The 20945-nt window shown below is 41.9% G+C and overlaps 1 protein-coding gene across 1 annotated transcript; it reads right to left on the reverse strand.

Moving 5' to 3' along the window:
• Positions 1-3694: 3694 nt before the first annotated feature.
• epcam (epithelial cell adhesion molecule) lies at positions 3695-9875 on the reverse strand. The gene is made up of 9 exons (XM_036547354.1): positions 9468-9875; positions 6795-6896; positions 6354-6612; positions 6094-6159; positions 5763-5826; positions 5449-5547; positions 4921-5118; positions 4328-4372; positions 3695-4121 (listed from the first exon to the last, which is right to left on the reverse strand). Exons 1-9 carry the CDS (start codon positions 9523-9525, stop codon positions 4083-4085), a joined length of 930 nt encoding a protein of 309 aa, XP_036403247.1. The 5' UTR covers positions 9526-9875; the 3' UTR covers positions 3695-4082.
• Positions 9876-20945: the final 11070 nt, after the last annotated feature.

Below are 20945 nucleotides of genomic sequence, written 5' to 3' on the forward strand. Positions count from 1 at the left end.
CTGATACCAAACAGCAACACTGTTTTCACAAATAACATCTGCCAACCAACAGTCAGTCTGATTGTCTTTCAGATACGACTGCATATCGTCAAATTTGCCTGCATTTCACAACACGTCTCTGACAAATGATTGCCAAATATGCTTTAATCCAGGGCTCATGTCTCATACAAAATGAAGAAAGACAGTGCAAAAAACCAGCTAAATTGCATTAGTTCCCTTTAAATTACTGCTTTCATCACAGTGTAAATGCCGCAGCCTATACCCACAGCAAACAGATATCTGGAAAAGGAACAGCCACTAGGCATCTGACAAACACACAAAGGACCACCCAGGCATGGTGGATGCTGTAGTTTGAGGCATATCAAACTGGGGGGCAATTTGTTTTGTAATCAAAGTGCTCCCAAATAAAATAATGACAGAGCGCTCAAAGACTAGCAATCATTTGAAAACAAGAGCGTAAATATCTGGAAATGCTCCTTTGGGAAACCCATTAATCACAGAAATCTGTGTATTTGTGCTGAGTCTTTTCAACAGCTCTACACCTTCAAGCTGCCCATTTTCACTGCATGTAAGTGAAAGAAGCTCACAGGTAATGCAGGTGGATCCATACAAACTGCCAAAGTTACAGAAAGATTCACAAGCTGTGGCAGGGCAGTGTCTTTGTGACTCATCTGGCTAAGTCAACCACACAAAGCACCAGCGTACCAAGTTACAGCGAGGCCTTCGCTAAATAACTTCCCGTGTTCTCTGAAGGAAATGACTCATGCTGTGGTGCTGGCACTGAAAGGCACCAGTTCCTTACAGCCAAATTCAAATCCCACAATGGGTGATCTGAGGATTAATATATACTGACAAAATTTGGAGCTGAAAGGCCTCACAAAGATTTCATAACTTTGCCTACGGTTATGAACAGGGACACGGCACAGCCATGTCTTTCCAAGGAACAGGCATCAAAAGGGACAGATTTTGACAAATACCACCAGAGCAGTATGTTTCATCCAAGCCATAACTGCAACATGTGCATTTGACTGAACTGCTAATTTGTACAAATAAGTACATATTTCTTGAAAGAAGCACCTTCTGGGACAAGGACCAAAAGATGATTAAATCTTGATCTTGTTGCAACCGAAAGCAAAGAGAAGTGCCATGTGCTTGCCCTCAAAGGGGATTAGCCCCCCCCCCCCCCCCCCCACACAGACAACCAGAGAAAACAGTAATCATAATGAGCACACCATTTGCACAGCATATCCCCATCTCTGAGCCATTCCATGTCCCAACAGGAAAATATACAAAAACCTAGTTTGCACTTCAGGAACACGGCAAGGCATATAAGCAAACCTTTTGTTTTCCTGACCGACAAAGTCAGCCCCAGAATCAGAATTTGCAATTCACCTCTTTATGCCATGTTTGAGCGCAATACTGCCACATGTCTCATGGAAACCTGTGAGTTCAGTGTGAGTTCAGTGATGAAGAGACCAGCTACTTTGTGAGCATATTATATAGAGCCCTGTAGGTTTTCTCTCTTAGTTACTTGAAGTGTGTTGTTCAGCCATGTTTATCATGAGGATGTATCATTATCTAACTCATCTACACCACATCCTCTAGAAACTGTATTAAGTGACCTTAATAACCACACACGGTGCCTCATGTATAAGAAGGAAGATGTTTTTGGTGTTCAACTTATCGTTTACAGGAAATGTCTACTACTGAGAACTTTTGAGTGTGATATATTTGTGCTTTTATGCTGATATGTATACACACAAAATGGTATAAAACTGTTGCCACTTTCACAAGATCAAAAGGTTAAAGTAAATTTCCTGACACTCTGATTTCCCTCCCCTTTAGATTTCTTCTAATTTTCTACAGTATACTTTTCAGGAGAAACACCCAACCTTTCTGATAAACACACACACATGCACACATAGAGCCTTTGGAGTCTGTAGCATAGGTTTTGTTGCAGGATCACTCTGACTTATAATTTATTTGCGAATATATTGTGCATCTGACATGCTTGGCCATATGCTGAAAGTCTCACTGCACATAAATAGATGAGCCTGACTGTAGTATATCAAAGAGGAGATGTGTCCTAATGCACATGAATGTATAAATATACATTAACATTATTTTAAGTTATTCTTCTATTTCTCCTCTGATTTAAATACCAAGATTCAAACCTTTATGGCGAATAATAAGATGGGTTACACATTTCCACAATGTCATTCCAAAAGTCATTCAGTATAATTGTGCACAGCAAAATGTTAACTGTTCAAAAAAACTTACCCACCTTAAAATGTGAACTGAACACAGTTCAATCATAACAAACATAAAAAGCCATTTTGGACCAAACCACATGATAACCATAGGTCAGTATGTGACATGACAATTGAAGGACCCCCTCACACAACAGCAGGGTTAGTAAATCTACTGTAAATATTTGATATTTTCCTGTTTTTGCTCTCTGGTAGCCAAATTCACATCATTCAGGAAATACATAAAAACCATTTAAATATCACATGCTTTCAAAATACTATATTCAACATGAAAAAAGATTGCAAACTTTAAAGGTCTAGGCCATTAGTTTATATAGATGGTCAGGTAATTGCCTGTTAAATTGGTTTAAGAGGAAGTTTGTCATTCAGTACAACAAAACGTCTTATACCATGACAAAAGGCAACAGCTAGTTTAGCCTGTGTAGTAGATTTAGCTTATTAAATTAATATGCATTATGTGCCTAAAAATTTATTTTACACATGTTCAGTTTTGATATTTTAAGGCACATTTATTTTTTATAAATGCCATTATATAAAAAGGCAAGTGAGCAATCCCTTGAATCCCCTTATCTCCAGAGCAGCCATTTGCCTCCTGAACTCAAGAAAGAGGAAAAAAGTGGAAAAGATGTATGTCGAATGTTTAATTCCTACAAGAATGCATTTGTCCATGTGCCCGTTATGATGTACATACCAAAATTAATTACTTTAATGTGTGTTGCTAGAGTAACTATAATCAGACAATTCCATGTCATCTGCCAGTAATGACAGCATATCATTCAATGTGACAAAATGGCATCATATAGTGTAACACTAATATTTATTATTAAATACCAAAATACTGTTTTATGCACTCACTGACACAACAATCTCAATTGATAAAGTTAAAAATATTCTTTATTAAATTTCTGAGAGGTATTTTTCCCCACTATGCAGGATATTCTTGTAGACCAACATCAAATTTGGAGCTGTAAAACTATTAGCACAAATATGTAGTATTCATAGTAACAAAATTGTGATTTGGTGCTATATATATCTACCTGTCTAAGAAAGGATATCTAACAGCTGTGATTAGGGGTACATAAAATTAAATGCTACATTAATAACAACAAATTCAAAATTAGTTATACCAAAGGACAAATTTTAAGAAAAAAATTCAAAAACAAAACAGCACATTTGAATGTATTACATTATTATTGAATTAAACAAAGTGCACAGGAACACTAACTTAAAGTAGCTTTAAATTAGTAACCTTTTTGCCATTTTTAAAACCATATCTGGCTTTGACCCATATATATGTGTGTATGTCTGCATGGGTGCATGTAAATTGTTATGCCCAACCTATATTTACATCTCATAAAGGCTCCAAAAACTGATGATAAATGTAATCTCACTAGAGATTCATCTTACCTTGGAAAAGGGAGAAGTACGTTTTGACAAATGTATCATTTTATTAAAAATGGTTTCATCAAAACTCACAACAGTAAGACCACTCTCCCTAAACTGTACATAATATAATGAAACATTCAACGACAAATTAGGAACAGCAATTCTGGATGAATGACGACAGATTGAGTATTGTACAAGCTTTTTGCCAAACAGCTCATAAATACGGTCGTTGAGAGTAACAGCACACCAAAAAACTGATTTTAGAAAACTTCCCTCGGGTTAAAAACATTCAAAAACAACATCTTTACGTACACCTGCATACAAAAGAACTGACGGATGAGCTTTACAATATAATTATATTCCAGCGCAAACGGGTCTTCCCTCAGAGGGCGATGGATTGCATTGAAATCTGCATCACTTCAAGAATCAGGACAGGGACTTCTGCATCTCATCCAGCTCTCGGACCTAGAAGACATAGGAAAATACATAATGAGGCACCAAAGGAAAAGCATGCCTTCTCAAGGAAGGGACACGTGCTGCCCAGTCAATCCATTTTTTTTATTCACTGTCCATCTGAGATCCCTGCTTTGGACTGGGACAAAGCCACAACTTGAACATCAGTCCATCTCATTTTAGTCTCATTTTCCAGCTATTTGGATATGAGCACCCACCTGCGTCTTCTGGTACCTGGCCTGCTCGCGTCTCCTGGCAAAGAACTGGAAGGAGGAAGAAAAAAAAAAGGTGTTAAATCAGTGCCTGCTTTGAATCATGGCCTAACTTAGAACACAAGTTCTAAGTGCTTAAGGCATCAAGGCAGGCATACAACTGCACAGCTTGGTCATTCTACAGAGGCACCACTGGGCAGCAGACATGTGGTGCAGCTCCATCAGCAAAACGTTGGGCATTAGATCAGAACTGGCATGGTTTACACCATTTTAAATTATGTGTAATGGGTACATTTTTCCACAAGCATTATATCAGAATTATCTGCGGCTAGAGAGCTACACAGGAGGAATTTGAGGAATCCAGACTGGAAAATGGCAAACCTATGAACCAAATGTATGCATATCACCTCAGAACACCAGAGGAGACAAAAAACAAAGAGACAGGCATCATTTGGCATTACTGTCTTTTTACTATGTGGTGGTAAAGGCAGGGCACTTTCAGGGTACCTCGGAGGTCAGCAGAGTGAGTGGTATTCATGTTTATGGGGCTGCCCAGTTTCAGTCAGAAGGAATTAATCGTGGTTGGCTGCAGCACTTACCAGCACGAGCAGCCCAGCGATGACTGCCAGGCTGACCACAACGATGACCGCAATGACGCCTCCAGTCAGCCTCTTCATGGTGAAGGTGGGGGGCTCGGCATCCACATAGTACACCAGGATGTTCTCCATCTCCAGCTTCTGTCCTTCCACGCTTGGCTCGAACTTCGCAGGGTTTTGGAACAGGGGCAGCACTTTGACCTGGGTGAAGGGGAAAAATCAGTTAAATGCTGCTGCTACTACTGATATTAATTCATAACGACTGAGCATTATTTACCGTAGAATTGACGTTCTGACAGTTTTTATAATTCTATTAATTCATTCTGGAAAGCCTGACTATGTAGCGTCATCTAAAAAGTCTAATGGAATTTCAAAACAAGTAAATAAACTATACCAACAGACATCAGTTATAAAGCTGTAATCACAAAACAGGACAATACTGAATGCAATATAGAGTAATACAACTTTGTCTATACTAGTTCATTCTGTTTCTATAAAGGCAAAATCAGAAGAACCATGTTGGGGGCTTACATCTTTCTCCATGTAGTAAGCCATGCGGGAGAGGTCCTGTGTCTTGTCATTCTTGTCCTTCTTAACATCTACCACAATGAGACGTCCATCCTTGTCATACTGCAGGAGAGGTCAAAGTCAAACGTGGCAGGAAGCAGTCAACCATCTTCCCTCCCTCCCACAAAAGGGCATTACAGCCAATGTGGACTATCCCAAGGCATGGAGAATTTTAAAAAGATAATCCAGTTTAAATGAGTTGGCTTTAAAAAGCTCTCATCCAGTGAGAAGCATGAGCTGCGAGTGAGAGGAGAAAGGCGTCATCAGAAAATACTCACATCCACACTAGCCACAAAGTTCTTTGGCAGGCCGTAACGTTCCAGCATGGTGTTTTCCATACCACTGCACCAAACACAAAAGAAATATTATTCGACAATTCTCTTGACAAGGCACAGTGACCCAAAGCAGCTCTCACGACAGATTTGGATGATCGGTGCATTCAGTTGACAGGGGTGTCACAAAATAAGCCTTTGTATGGGCTGCCATTATCACAGTTTTGTCAGATGTTTTTGAACATTTAAAGTGATTAAAATGTTGTGTAACAGACACAAGCAGAGCCACCGCACCGTGTTCAAATGTTGGCATCCAAGATAACAAGTGTGTACTTACGTCTTCAGCTTGGTCTTGTCCAGCTGACCGGTTATCGGCTTGTGCTTGAGCTCAAGGCGGACCCAGCTGTTGGAGAGGGTGAGATGAATTGTTACAAGCCCATTTCTAGCACTTTCTAGTCATGCTAGCAAGTACCAAATGGTTAAAACAAATTGCTGTTGTTCATTTGTACAGCTGGGCTTTTACAGCTAAAATTGGCATAGGAACCCAGAATTGTCTGGTCACATGTGCAGAGACTGAACCAGGGAAAGTTAACTCACTAGGTCTCCACCAGCTTCTCACACTTGAGGTTCTTGTCACCCTTGTCCGTGCGACGCACCCCGGCGCTGTTGACACACCAGCACTCCTCCGTGTTGTTGCACTGCTTGGCTTTGAAGACCCCAGTGGTTTCGCAGTCGGGGTCGTAGATGCCGTCGTTGTCCACAAAGGCGTGCTCAGTGGGCTTCCCGCCTGTGCGGGTGGACAGGCCCTTCTTGGCACGGTACATCTCGGCCTTCATCAGGAAGCACTTGGGGACCACTGCCACAGAAGAAAGCATTAACATTATACAATGACAGATACTAGCTTCACCTGGAACTCAACAGACACGTGTCTCAACCAATGGCATGCAAATCACAGATTAGTGAATTGCAATGCCATCCGCTACTAGACGCTCCCCTACTCAACCCAGCCCTTATGTTCAGATGCCAAAGGCCACCTACATTTCTCACAGTCAAGGACCTGTGACTGTCCATCTCCAACCATAACACTGCACTGGCATGGGGTCCCATCGCATGTAGCCCACTTCATGTTCTTGCATGTACCTGTTGGGAGAGAGCGATAAAACTTTTTAACATTACCATGGATCACGTCGGTCAGTCAGTCGTCTACACAGTTAATCCAAGATGCAAAGTCGACATATGCGTCATTTCCTTACATCAAGGCCAACGAACCAAGCAAGAGTTAACAGCAACAAAAGCAGCAACAAAATCTCACATAATGTCTTCAGTTAACTGTTGAATGAATCAAGCAAAGGTAAAATGGAAATAACCATTTAAGATTTGGTACTCCGCAGAAGAGACAAGACGATAACAGTTACAGGATGGAGGGTGGAATAAGTTCTAATAGCTATAGCTGGGGTACAGTGGAGGAAGTTTTTAAGATTATACAAGTTATTTAGTGTTGTGTTCAGTGGAGTACCAATTTTTCTGTGATGACATGGGGTTGGAATCCCAGGAAACCAGCAATTACCCATAGACATTCTCACGCCAGCTAACACTGATTAAGACACTTAAGTACACAAGTCTGACCGCCTTCCTTCAACACTACAGTTCTACATTGTTTGCATATAAATGTGACGTGTTGGAAGCTGTACCCATGCAGCTTATGATGCACAGATCTCCTCACACTCCCATTCAGCACCCTCTGCACATGAAACATAAAATAATGTTTCATAACATCAAAGTTTTCAACAATGTCACCAGAATGTTGAAAAAAAAAATCTATTCCAATGTATTCAAGGACCCAGTTATATGGCAACACAAGCATTGATGTCTTCAGACCATAGTCTTTAATCATGTAACAAATGATAATGTTCTAGGTGGCCTGCCAAAGTTAACGGACAGAGGAATATCTCCCTTGGGTTTAATGTTACTAGGAAAATATAAAAAGGCAAGTTTGATACAACCAACAGTAAGTCAATTGATTCAGAGCACAAGTCTCTGGTTTAGTCAAACACACAACATGGATGTCCCCATCTCTTTAAATACACGACACAGCTGACAAACTAGCTTGCTAGATGGGGAGATAAGTAGTTAGCTAGCCAGATATGTACTGTTAACATCATTACAACAACATTATTGCTTCATTCTAAAATCTTCATTCTAAAAACAAAAAAAAATAGCATAAGGATTATGTTCTTTTGTCGATCATCTCCAGCAGAGCACCTAGATTTTATTTTATTTTTTTTTTTCACTCATTCGAGACAAAAGCTTGCAGGTTTCCAATGAGACTGCATTTTGTCTCCAAGGTACCATGTTGTGTTTGCATGTGTCTGGGAATCACACTGAGCCAATTCCTACTCCAGTTAATTATAGATGTAAACTGTTCATTTACTTGAAAAAACTATACACTGAACTTTACAGGATGTGATATTAAGTCATGCAGGCTTTTGCTGTATAGCCACAAGCCCAGAAAACCAAAGGCCACCCACTGCAAAGTCCTGCATGACCTTGTGTAAACATTTCCTTCAGTGCTCAGAGGACCTTTATGTTTCCATACTACTTTGCAATATCACACCTATAGCATATTACACTGGTACTTAAACTACTGATGTCTGCCAGCACAAAATTTGATCAGGCAGTTTGGATCTCTAAATGTACCCAACCACTTCTAGCTAAACCCAGTATTCAGTTTGCTGACATCCGGTTACACTATAGTACTCTCAGGGTCTCACACTCAATGAAAAACTGATCTATTCAACCAGTACTGTTAAATTCTATGAAGGGGCTCAAACAGAAATAGCCTGCCTTAGAGGAACATGTTTGCTTGTATTTCAGTTAGAATAGTATTTCAGTAAGAATAAACACCCCTTCAAAAAGCCACATCTGAAATAAAGCACTAACAGCAGAAACTTGGCGGGTAGCTCTTAATAAAGGCAATTTACAGATCAATAAAGCATGGTAAACTGCTCTCGACTCTCGCTGTACGTAAACCGTTTAAAAAAGCAGACGTTGAGACTTCGCTAGGGCCAAACGTTTGGGGCGCTGTACCTGTTTTACACGACACCTTCTGTTAATTTTGAGGTCTACATACTGAACGTAGGTGTTTCTGTTGGGCGTTGGTTTCCAGTTTACACCGGCGGTGACTACACTGGGAAATTGTTACGCAACATTTCTTGAAACAACATTTTTTGTTCACTACATCGGAATAATTGAAAACGTAGGCCAACCTCAAGGTCCCCCCCCCCCTCCCCTTATCCCTAACGCTCTCACACCTGGAGCAAGCGCATGTCCGGGGACGTCTGCTCCGTTTCTTGAGGGCTCTAAATCTAATTCTACTGTCAAGCCATCAAGCCATTAATGGATGTTGAACATCAATATGCTAAAAACACTTCCTCACAAAAAAACGGTAATCCGCACTACGCACTACACAAAAAGTTCATAGTTGGGTCACTCTCTGATGCACTGAAAATGTAGTATGGTAACTGGGTATTTTTCAATATACAGTGGCTTGGGACGCGCTGCCTAAGAATGGCTCACTGACCATATGCCTATATTGAATACAAACATATATACCCTATTCAGTTACACGTTTATGAATAACCTATTACTTACGGTAATATGTACGTAAAATATGCCGTGATTAACAAAGCCTGTAATAAATAAAACACTTACACTGAGCCGATGCCGCCGCTGCAAACGCCACCACAAGTAACAGAACCACAGACTTCATGGTTGTGATTGACAAAGACTGAGAAAATAAACGGAAAACCGTAAATGTCCACCGAGTTCGGCTTTGTGGCCGCTGCGCACAAAGATTAAAGGTAAACTGAACTGGCGCTACAAACAAGCGCTCTTTTCTTCTCCGCTCACAGGTGCGGTCTCGTCCAACCGGTTTGGGAGAAACTCTGTTAAGCTCAACCTGAGCCTCTCTCACCAAAACACTAACGCTGAGAGTCTCAAATTACTCTCGTGGGTAAAGTGCTCTGAAGAAAATATAGGCCAAGTCCTCAAAAGTTAAATGACAGCAAACGTGTTCGCTTAGTAAATAAGAAAAATGGCAATGCTTTTTGCTGACTTATACTCCGACTTATACAAAACAATCCCGTTTTCACAAATATCTACCTTTTTCTCTGACGTAAAACTATGCAGAAATCAGGGTGGGGCTCGGCGTGCCATTACCTCATTCTCATCTTGACTCCACCCACGACCATATTTGTGTGTTCCTCAAAGAGTCTACAAGGAAACAGGTGTACTGTCGGTTATTTTCTCGTTTTTCTCGTATTGATTATAATAATGTTATTTCTAGCCGTTATGCATCAGTGTTTATGCAGCCGTGTATTACCACACACATCAATTGTATATCACCTGCACACCATCATCCTCCTGTACTAGTAAGCTTTGGAAATACATTTACAGAAATGTAATGACTTCCCTGAGAACATATTAAAATTAGTTCATTCGTTTTGGTTTTTCTGTTGTGTGAATGTGTGCGTGAAAGAGAGAAAGATAAAGGGGGAAGGGGAAGATTTATATCATGTTATGAGTCATTGTATTTGAGGATTAATATCATAAATAATCTTCAGATAAACAGACATTTATTTAGCTTTACTATTTAATAATTTTACATCAAACTAAGGTGAACAGAATGATTGTGTCCAATACACCCATCCCCCAACCCAACAAAAACAGGTTACACAGCAGTTTATGTTGAAATTATCATAGCATCCATTTCCATGTGCTAGATATATACCAACACTTTTTGGCCCTGCTTGCATCACTCTTAACTCTTCATGGGTGTCAGACAACGTTCTATGGTTATACTGTAATATATCTCTTTTCCACTAGTATGCCATAATGAAATTCAGAAAAGCTTTATTATAATAGGTGTCTAACACTGGGCTCCGCTGGTGAGTAGGGACCAAGGGTGAAATGTCTGTCCCTGTAACCTCTCGTCATCTTTCAGTGGCACCAAGACTGGTGACTAGGTAGAGTTGGGGAAGGCTATATACCATAGTAGTCCAACTTAATGACATCACATCACCCTAACCCTAACCACTCCTCACTTCCTGTGAAGTGAAGCCAGGGAAGCGAGACACACATCTTCAGACTGCATCTTGTTTCCACTTCAATCCCCACTACCAAACACCTTCTGCTTGTATTACTTGCTTTTATATTGTAATATGTAGTATCACAATGTGCTTTGGATTCTCTGGTCTAGTAACTTATAAGTGATTTTATGTGTTTTTTCTTGGACTGCAAAAAAAGGCATAAATACTATGTAAGACATCAGGATGTAAGGAGACAACTGGGGGTGCACTGAGGTCCGTCTGGGGGTGCAATCACCCTTAAGCACCCCCATGGCACCGGGCCTGGTCTCATTGTCACATGAGAAACCCATCTTACCTTGTGTTTGTCTAACCATGTTGGTGAGCTTTGACTTGTGCCCACTGTTCCTCTTTCATAACTTTTCCTTGTTTCGCGTATTTTATCATGATTGTTACTGTTCCTCGTGACACATTTTTGTCGTTTCAGTGACTGATGCATATACAATTTACTATGTCACTAAGTGACCTCTTTCGAAATCTGTTACACCTCTCACATTGCTATAGAAACTCATATATTAAAATTTGGATTTGTGGATTTGGATTTGGATTTGTGGTATCATTTCACTAAGCAGTAACTGCCAGGTCCTCAGTCTCAGATTGTATGGTCGAGATGTATCTAGTGCCAAACAATGAGACCAGGGGCGTTTCTAGCTATTGAAAAGATCTGGGGCTAAGTCAAGTTTGCCTGGGGCTTGTCTTTTTTTTTTCAAAGGGAGATCGGCATCGGTAGGTCGGAGAGGTTATATCTACCTTTATAATAAATAAATATTATCACACCTTCGGACACTGCAAGTCAAGTTCCGCTCTGTTACACAGTCTGTTTGTTGTTTTGCTATAAACACCTCCTTTTTCAGGGTGAAAATCGGACCTAAGGATGCCACTGAGTGAGGCAAATGTAAATGAGCCTGAGGAGGCCAGGGGTGGGGGGTGGTGGGTGTTGTGCCTAGAAGAAAACAATTCCACAATCAATGAGGCAACAAATGCAATATACTACAGTCCTGTTGCTTACAATTCAAATCAAATTTAATTTCTATAAATATTTTTCCATGTATTGTAAAATCATTGACTTCCACGCAAGCAAGACCAGGGTGACAGTGGCAAGGTAAAACACCCTTCAACTGCAACTCCAAGCATTCAAAGTATTTTTGGATTTTCTGGAGTTCTGGATTACATTACATTATTGTCATTCAGCAGATGTTCTTATCCAGAGTGACTTGCAGAGGTTACAAGTTACGTTTATACAGCTGGATGTTCTTATCCAGAACATCTGACTGAGTGTAGCACCATGGGTCCCAGGGAAACGTTATTTCAACCCTAATGTATACTTGCATATGGATGGGCTGACAAAAAATTCTTGATTCTTGACTACAGGACAGGCTGGGTAAAAGTAGACAGCGGGATTCCTGGTCAGGCTAAATTCTTGTGATAATGTTATTTTCCAATCAGAGAAAGACAAAGCGTGTCATTGACTTTTAAAATAGATTTCAAGGACAATCCTTAACCAGCTAGGTTGCTCTATTGTGTAGCATTTTCTGTTGCATAGCAACCATTTAACCTTTATTTTTTGTTCTGCTCAGAGAGGGATGAAACGATTACATCTAATAAATGCCAGTATTAAGACATTTTAACTTTTTAAATCCATCTCGTGCCTAGTAAGATCCTTTAGATGTGACTATATTCGCTACATGCCATGGCCTCTCATGTCTTATTTTGTTCTAACATGTAGCTACCTAGCTAACAATATCACATCATGTTGTTACTTGGAAATGATTCCGATTATCTGTGTTCTACTAACGTTACCTATCCTGAGCACCCCATATGTTACTTGCTGTTTTGAATATGAATTTTCACGCTTTGAATTTCAAATTGTTTATTTGGAGAATAAAATGAGACGTTGAATGGAATTGAGAAGTTGAAAATAGCTTACATTTTAACTAAATTTCAAACAAAAAAATTCTATGTGAAGTTATCACATTCAAACCATAAATACAATTACAATCATTACATTGCCCTGCTCTGCTAAAATTCGGATCCAATCATTCATTTACGCAATGCAAATTCAGACCAATTCAATTCAAATTCAGCTCTCTGATGACATGGATTAACTCCACAGGCGTCTCTCTGGGCATGTGATTACTGAAATGACCTACTCCCTTTGGGGGTGGGCCCAAAATGGCGTTCATAGTTTTGCCTGTACGGCAGTCTTCCACCCTCTGAGCAAAAATGTGGGGAAAAAAAAACATTTGGAATGTGGAAGCAATCTAGACCAACAAGTCAGAACAGCAAACAAGATTCCCACTCTCTGAAGGTACATTCATTCAGTCACACTTTTTAAAATAGGAGACATGTTTAAACATGAGCTGTTATCATCAAAATGAATAACGTTCCTACTAGAGCTGACCACCGCCTTATCCTCAAGACAGACGTTTCCCCTTTACAGGAAAACACATTTGACGAAAATGTTCCTGATGGGAAGTTGACTGTATATTAGATGTCAGTTACTGATGTCATAATGGGATGATCTACAGTCCTGCATGAACACGTTTAGTGTGTCTCCAAAATCACCCTCACACAAGTTGTGTCACTGGATTTTAATTCCTTGTAATGTGATGGGAGACTTAGGTCCCTATTCAATGTAACTAATTTAGCTAATCAAACTTGATTTTCTTTCATACTTTTCATCAGCTGCAATAATCACCATATTTAATCATGTTTTGAAAGAAATGCACAATTGGTAACCTAAAATCTTAAATTAATGATTTTAAAAAGAAAGAGAATGACTTTAAGGGTGACTAGGTTACTGTCAAAAGTGCAGGAATTTGGGTCCACAATAGTAAAGTTCATAAAAGGCTGCACACTATGACCTCGGCCAATGTTCACTTTCCCTTTAACTTCCCCGTGCTCACCCCATTATCTTCAACTGTATCAGACCAAGTGCATTTCATTAGAAATGAGTGGTCAGGTCTCTTCCTGGCATCTTTTCCTTTGTTCCTCTGTGATGTGAGGATAAAAGAAGGAGATATCTAGTGCAGTGAGGGAAATGGAACATCCTTGTTCAAATAAACCTTACCAGTTCTGTGGGAATCCCCTTCCTATGTGGCATGGAATGTATGGAACAAGATAATTAAACTATTTTTCTAGCAGAATTTTTCATCCATAAAATGAAAATATTTGTTCAAAAAGCCAATGTATAGAGTTTTTAAGGAATTTAAAATATTATGTCATTCCGCAATTGTTGTCAAAACATAATCTATTTGTATTATGATTAGTCATTGTACTCCTCTATCTATTACTGTGTCTTATACTGGATAATATTTGATCTATACCTATGTCTTCCAATGTAATTACAGTAACATAATGACAGGCTATATTGTAAAAGTGTGCCTATAAGCAAATAAGGTCCAACAGTTGCCAAAAATTCTTCTCCACACTGTACATAAAGAATACTTTAAAAATATTAGCCACCAAAGAACCTCTCCCTCTGAGCTGAAATTGTAAAAGAGTTGTGTTTACAGTTCACTGTTCACAATAACACAGAATAACATTATTCATGATATGCCTACAATAGGAGTCTTGTAAATTCCATGTGAGAAGCTAATATGGGGTATTCTTTAAACTTGGTGGACAACAAGGGTTAAGTTCTTCAAAGTCAAATGTTGAAGGTTTATATTTAAAATTTAATTACTGTATGGACAACATGTGTCACAAATTTTTCTGCATACAACAAAAAAGAGAGATTTCACAATTTCTTTCAGCAATGTTGTCGAAGTTGTCGAAGTCCGCCGTTTGAAAGTGTATCGTATTAGTTGCCCTATAGGCTGTAATTGTACAAATCTAATAGTACTGTGTCCTCAAACAGACACTGCTCTCAGCTGAGAACTGTCTCATTGTGGAACTGTACACATCCTGTCCCCGTACTGTCGCTATACTTGCTGTATGCACTTTTGTAAATCGCTTTGGATAAAAGCGTCTGCTAAATAAATAAATGTAAATGTAAATGTAAATGTTGAGCTATGAATCATGAAAGAAATGAAATATATTGTTTAATATTTTATGGTACAAGATTATACAAGATAATAATAAACATGTTGTTTCACGTGTGATTCTGAAATGAACTGGCACTACACATTTAAAGTGCATAATTTCTATTAAATTGCCATTTTAATGTGGTAATGACCTGGATATCTTTGATTAGAAATAGAAATTTACACACTAATACATTCCACTGGTTGCTAGCATTAACATTAGAGATATCTTTATTTAAATGCTTTTGCCTTACAAGTAGTACTTGTCTGGTGTAACATCCCCACCATCTGGAAGAATAAGGAATTGCAGTATATGCAGGCAATATTTGCCTTCGATTTCTTTTTTTTTTTTTTTTCAAAAATACTTCACAGACCAATTTTTTGATGATGGATAACCTAAAAAGTACCCACATTGAATGTGTTTCACATTCAGTCTAAAAGAACTGAAGTGAAATCAGACAATGGCGTGTTTGAGTCACAGGATGGGCACAGCAGTTATAACCTTTTGAAGGGTATTTAATAAAGTCTGAAAGTTTATCAATAGATAATCTATAAAATTTAAGATAAACAAGGATGAATTACTGAGAGTCATATACATGTATACATTAGAACAAAGTGAATGGCGAAATATGTGGTTTTCTCCAGTACAAGGACATACCAGGAACTGAAAAAATATCCTCATAGAATTTCCACTGTCGTTGAATTACTATACTTATTCTTTCCCTGTTTTCAACAATTTTTTCATAATTTTTTTTAAGAAAAGAACAATTGACGTGCCCTGAGGGTCCAGTTCAGTTACCGTTGTGGATGGTACAGGACACAAAAATAAGGGTGTTCCCCTTTTCTGTGGTTTAGGATATCAGTGTGCTCTGAGACGCGCCATTGTGTCCTGTCCCAGGGGAATCTGGGCCGAGACTGGGAGAACTGGCAAGGAGGAGAGGCTCCTTCGGACCAGAGCGTGTCAGCCGGGGGACCGTGAAGCACAGCGGGAGACAGCAGCCTTCGGCCTCAGCGCCTCCATGCCTTCCTCCTAGGTCCCAAGATCCAGAAACATGCGGTGAGTAGGCTCCGTTGAATTTATTTTTTGAAGTTAAAGATTGCTGCGGAAAATGGTGACAGTCGCTTGTTGCAGTTTGCCTCATGAATTTGTGGTCAGGTGATTTTGAGTAATGTGGATTGCCTGATTCTCTGTTTTTTTAAGTGAATTGTTTGTGTAAAGCCCATGTGGTCCCATGTGGTCAGGTGAAAAAACAGATAGTCAGAGGACACATTTTTAATATGCTTATGTATCAACATTATCAGGATTCATGTAAGGGAATACCCATTTCTGGCCTTAAGAGAGTTGAACTGCAATAGTGTGACTGAGTGGTATCAATTTGTTTTCATCATTTATTTAACCCATAAAAGCTTAATTTTCATAATCACTTAGTTATAGTATTTCAAAAGCCATCACAAAAAGCTATTATATTATAAACAGTATATTTTGCTCTGATTTTGTTCCAGTTTAGTTTTTCATAGATATAACTGTTATAAGCAACATTCTAGGCCACTGATTAGTATGTTTGGGTTATGTAGTAATGTAGAAATAATTTCAGGCTCAATGTGAAGCCAAAATGATTGTGGATATGTTTGCACAGGAAATTGGGAATGGTATATTTTTTGAACTGCAGGGCTTCTGTCATATTTTTAGATATATCAGAAAAGTCTAACATTATAGGTGACATTTTAAACAATTTCAAAGTATATATACATACTGCTACATAGCTGTATGCATATAGATAAGGCTTTTACATGGTGGGGTTTTGAAAAAAAGTAAACAGAACATTCTGTTTCTGAGAAGACTATGAGGTGGACTTTGACACATGCCCTACCAGCAGCACAGATTTTCTAGCCACACAATGAACATGTTTGAATGTTGCTTGCGTCATTCTCAAACTCTTAAATCTTTGTGTACCACACACACTAATGCGCTTCCCTGATAAAATGACTAACGCCTCAGCTCCTGGGATGAGAGTGGTTCAAATGTGAACCCACAACGTTTGAGGGGGTTTGGGCGGTCCAGGGCCCTGTTGCTACGCAACCGAGGTGGCCTCTTTACATAACACCTCCCATCACCCGACACCAGAAAGGTTCTTTTGGAAAAGGTTCATCCCAGCAGGAGACAATGGCAGAATCTGGCCTGGAGGCTGTCATAACATTCAGAGTGTAACCTAATAAGAAATCGGGGATTATCGTCATCATTTCTTCTTTTCATGGGCTGATAGCTGGCTTACTTACTTTTCCAACCCTTCTCGACAGCTCTACTCGCTTTCCTTCTGGCTTTGCATACCAACAATACAATGAATGGTGTTCGACTTCCCTGAAGCGTGATGAAAAGAGAGATAAACCAGTTGCTCCAGACAAGAATTTGATTCCTCAGTTTACAGTTTAATTTCATACACAAGTTGTGTATATTAGCTCAATAACTTAACTAAGTAATGACTACTAATGACTCAACTGTAAATAAAGGTACATAAGGTAGTTTATAAGCAAAGATCAATGTAATGGTAATGATTTTAAAAATCCCACTCATTCTCATTCATTCTGGTGATATAGCGGTGGTGGTGGGAGGGGTAAGTGAAAATGCAATACGGGGTGTTTCCCCTTAAATGTCACTGGTATAGCCGAGCCTAACCTGAAATCTGTCTGTAGCCAGTCAACACTAAAATGTTCAGACTTCACACATAGCTGAGGCATCTCCTACCATGTTCCTTAAGTGGAGCATGGTTGGCTTCTACAAAACAGATCAGCACAACATTAATCTGGGGACAGAAGCAGTTGAAGTATACATTCAGGTATTACACGCTATATTACAATGCATCTGATTTTCACAAACACCTTGGCTTCAAATCATAGAAGAGCATTTTCCTGTTGACACTGATTAATAGATAAGAAACAAATATCTGCCAGCAGGCTAAACAGCGCTAATTGTGTTGTCACTGTCAATGTTAATGATTGAATTTCTCAACAACTCACTCATTCTATGAGACTACAATCTTACTGAGGATTCTTGCCTTACATTACATTTGCTATCTCATCTGTTAGATATTTACATTACATTATATTACAATATTGTTGGATAATTTACTGAGGCAGTCTGTGTTAAGCTCCTTGCTCAATGGTATGAGAGTGCGCCACCAGGGATTAGAACTGGTAACCTCTGGGTAACGAGCCTCACTTCTTACCACTACTCTCTTACTCTAAGCACCTGTCCAGTTTAGAGTAGATTTATTATCGTACTGAATATATCAGTTGTGCACAGAGTGAAAATAGCTATTGTATTTTGAGATATTATTTTTCCGTGGCACATTTCTCTTATTTAAATTGATATGGGCAAGGTCAAGAGATAGTATTTCACCTCAGCCCTAGACGGGAAAGGAAGTGACTTTCCAAGCACGGAGTAGAACAAATGTCCACATTCAGTGTACAAAGGAATTTACCTACACACCTGTTCCAGGTAAATATGCCGTTGTCCTATTTTTCCAAGAGTCAAAGGTAATCAGAAGAATCCATATTTTTACGAATAGATTATGTCAGATAATGACGAACATGAAGAGGGAGCAATTCAAAGTAAGTGGATCTAGGGTAAACTGGAGCTACGTGGTGTGATAAAATTTTGTTATATAAGGGGAAAAGGACAAAAAATAAAAAATAAGGTAAGTTATGTGTAAGTTATAACTTATTATACATTTTAAAATTGAATCTTCAGTTTTAGTATTTCGATTGGATCAACAATCGCAGGTGAAACTTATGACAGCATGGTCAAAAATTTAGCAGTTAAGTTTGCTGGCATCTGATACGCTCTCTAACTGTGCCCTGTTTCCTGCAGAGTGCCACTGCTGTGCCTGGCATGTCTGTGTGCGGCGCTGGGGCATTCATATGCAGGTGGGTGATGGCATTGAGAGGTCAGGTGACTTCTGAGCCAGGTCATGTGACCACAGGGCCCTCGGTAGAGAATGGGGACAAAGGTTGCAGTACTGTCTGTTTCTTGCTTGATACTCCCCTCTGCATCCCTGAGCTTGGCCTGATGGGAAGTGTTCGCATGCTGAGCACTGATCTCAGATCAGTGTTGCTTAGTGGTGTGGGTAATAAGGGCAGCAAATATTTGTGATTCATTTGTATGTTATTTGAAGGGGTTTCTCTCTTCTCCCCTTTTCACCCGGTCTTTGTCTCTCGTTGGAGCAGCGGACCTGAGCGACTGCGCGTCGGTGGGCAAGCAGTGCCACAGCTACGCCGAGTGCATCAACACGCGCGACGGCAGCTTCACCTGCATGTGCAAGATCGGCTACAACGGCGACGGCCTGCAGTGCGCCGACATCAACGAGTGCGAGCTGGGCCTGCACGGCTGCCACGCCAAGGCGCGCTGCAACAACACGCTGGGCAGCTACGCCTGCGTCTGCCAGGAGGGCTACGTGGGCGACGGCGTCCGCTGCGAGGACATCGACGAGTGCCTGACCAACAACGGCGGCTGCCACGGCAACGCGCTGTGCACCAACACGGCCGGCGGGGTGAGCTGCCGCTGCAACGCCGGCTTCCGGGGCAACGGCTTCGAGTGCCAGGACGTGGACGAGTGCACCAACCGGGGCATCTGCCACTGGAACGCCACCTGCACCAACAACCCCGGGTCGTACATGTGCACCTGCAACGCCGGCTACAAGGGCAACGGGAACTACCTGTGCCTGGACATTGACGAGTGCTCGGAGACGCCTGGCGTCTGCTCTGCAGCCGCCGGCTACAAGGGCTGCAAAAACCTCCCGGGGACGTACAGCTGCACATGCAGCACGGGCTACAAGAGCAACGGCCAGACGTGCAACGACATCGATGAGTGCGCCAACAACATCTGCAGCCTGTTCGCCGACTGCGTCAACACGCCGGGCTCGTACCGCTGCACCTGCCTGCAGGGCTTCGTGGGCAACGGGCTCACCTGCGTGGACGTCAACGAGTGCGCCGGCGCCAACGGCTGCGACCCCAACGCCGACTGCATCAACGTGCTGGGCTCCTACGACTGCGCCTGCCGCTCGGGCTACCTGGGCGAGGGGCGGCGCTGCACCGACGTGGACGAGTGCCTGACGCCGGGCATCTGCCCCGCCAGCGCCACCTGTGCCAACATCGGCGGCTCCTACCGCTGCAACTGCGGCGCTGGCTACACCTACAACGCCTCCCGGTGCCAGGACCTGGACGAGTGCGCCATGGGCCGCTGCAGCCCGAACGCCGTCTGCGCCAACTTCCCCGGCTCCTTCACCTGCGAGTGCCGGCCCGGGTACGAGGGCAACGGCATCTCCTGCGTGGACGTGGACGAGTGCTCGCTGGCCAAGCAGTGCCACTCCAATGCCCTGTGCATCAACCTGCCCGGCTCCTACAACTGCACCTGCCAGCCGGGCTACGCGGGCGACGGCGTCTCGCAGTGCGCCGACATCAACGAGTGCCTGGTGGACAACGGCGGCTGCCGGAACAGGGCCACCTGCGTCAACAGCAAGGGCTCCTTCTCCTGCGTCTGCTCCCAGGGCTTCCGCCTGGTCAACCGCACCGTCTGCCAGGACGTCGACGAGTGCCTGGAGCTGGAGGCGCCGTGCCAGGCCAACGAGCGCTGCACCAACACCGAGGGGTCCTACGAGTGCCCCTGCCGGAGGGGCTTCACCCGTACCAGCGCCAGGGCCGCCTGCACCGACGTCAATGAGTGCGCCGCGGGCCAGCCCTGCCACGCCAGCGCCACTTGCCTCAACAGCGAGGGCTCCTTCAGCTGCACCTGCAAGCGCGGCTTCACGGGGAACGGCACCTGGTGCGACGACGTGGACGAGTGCGCCGCCGCTGGCACCTGCCACCCCGAGGCCACCTGCACCAACGTCCCCGGAGACTTCTCCTGCCGCTGCTGGCAGGGCTTCGAGGGCGACGGCTTCTCCTGCCAGGACATCGACGAGTGTGCCGTGTCCAACGCCACCTGCTCGGCGGGCTCCGTGTGCGTGAACTCGGCCGGCTCGCAC

This window comes from Megalops cyprinoides, chromosome 15 (assembly GCF_013368585.1).
Source record: "Megalops cyprinoides isolate fMegCyp1 chromosome 15, fMegCyp1.pri, whole genome shotgun sequence".
Taxonomy (NCBI): domain Eukaryota; kingdom Metazoa; phylum Chordata; class Actinopteri; order Elopiformes; family Megalopidae; genus Megalops; species Megalops cyprinoides.

Bases quoted from the DNA above. Each gene is read 5' to 3' on its own strand.
- epcam (XM_036547354.1), bottom strand. From the start codon at position 9,525: ATGAAGTCTGTGGTTCTGTTACTTGTGGTGGCGTTTGCAGCGGCGGCA. The intron at 6,897-9,467 runs GTAAGTGTTTTA...CTCTCCCAACAG, and splicing joins AGCGGCGGCATCGGCTCAGT to GTACATGCAAGAACATGAAG. The intron at 4,373-4,920 runs GTAAGTGCTGCA...TCCTCCTTCCAG, and splicing joins TCGCTGGGCTGCTCGTGCTG to TTCTTTGCCAGGAGACGCGA.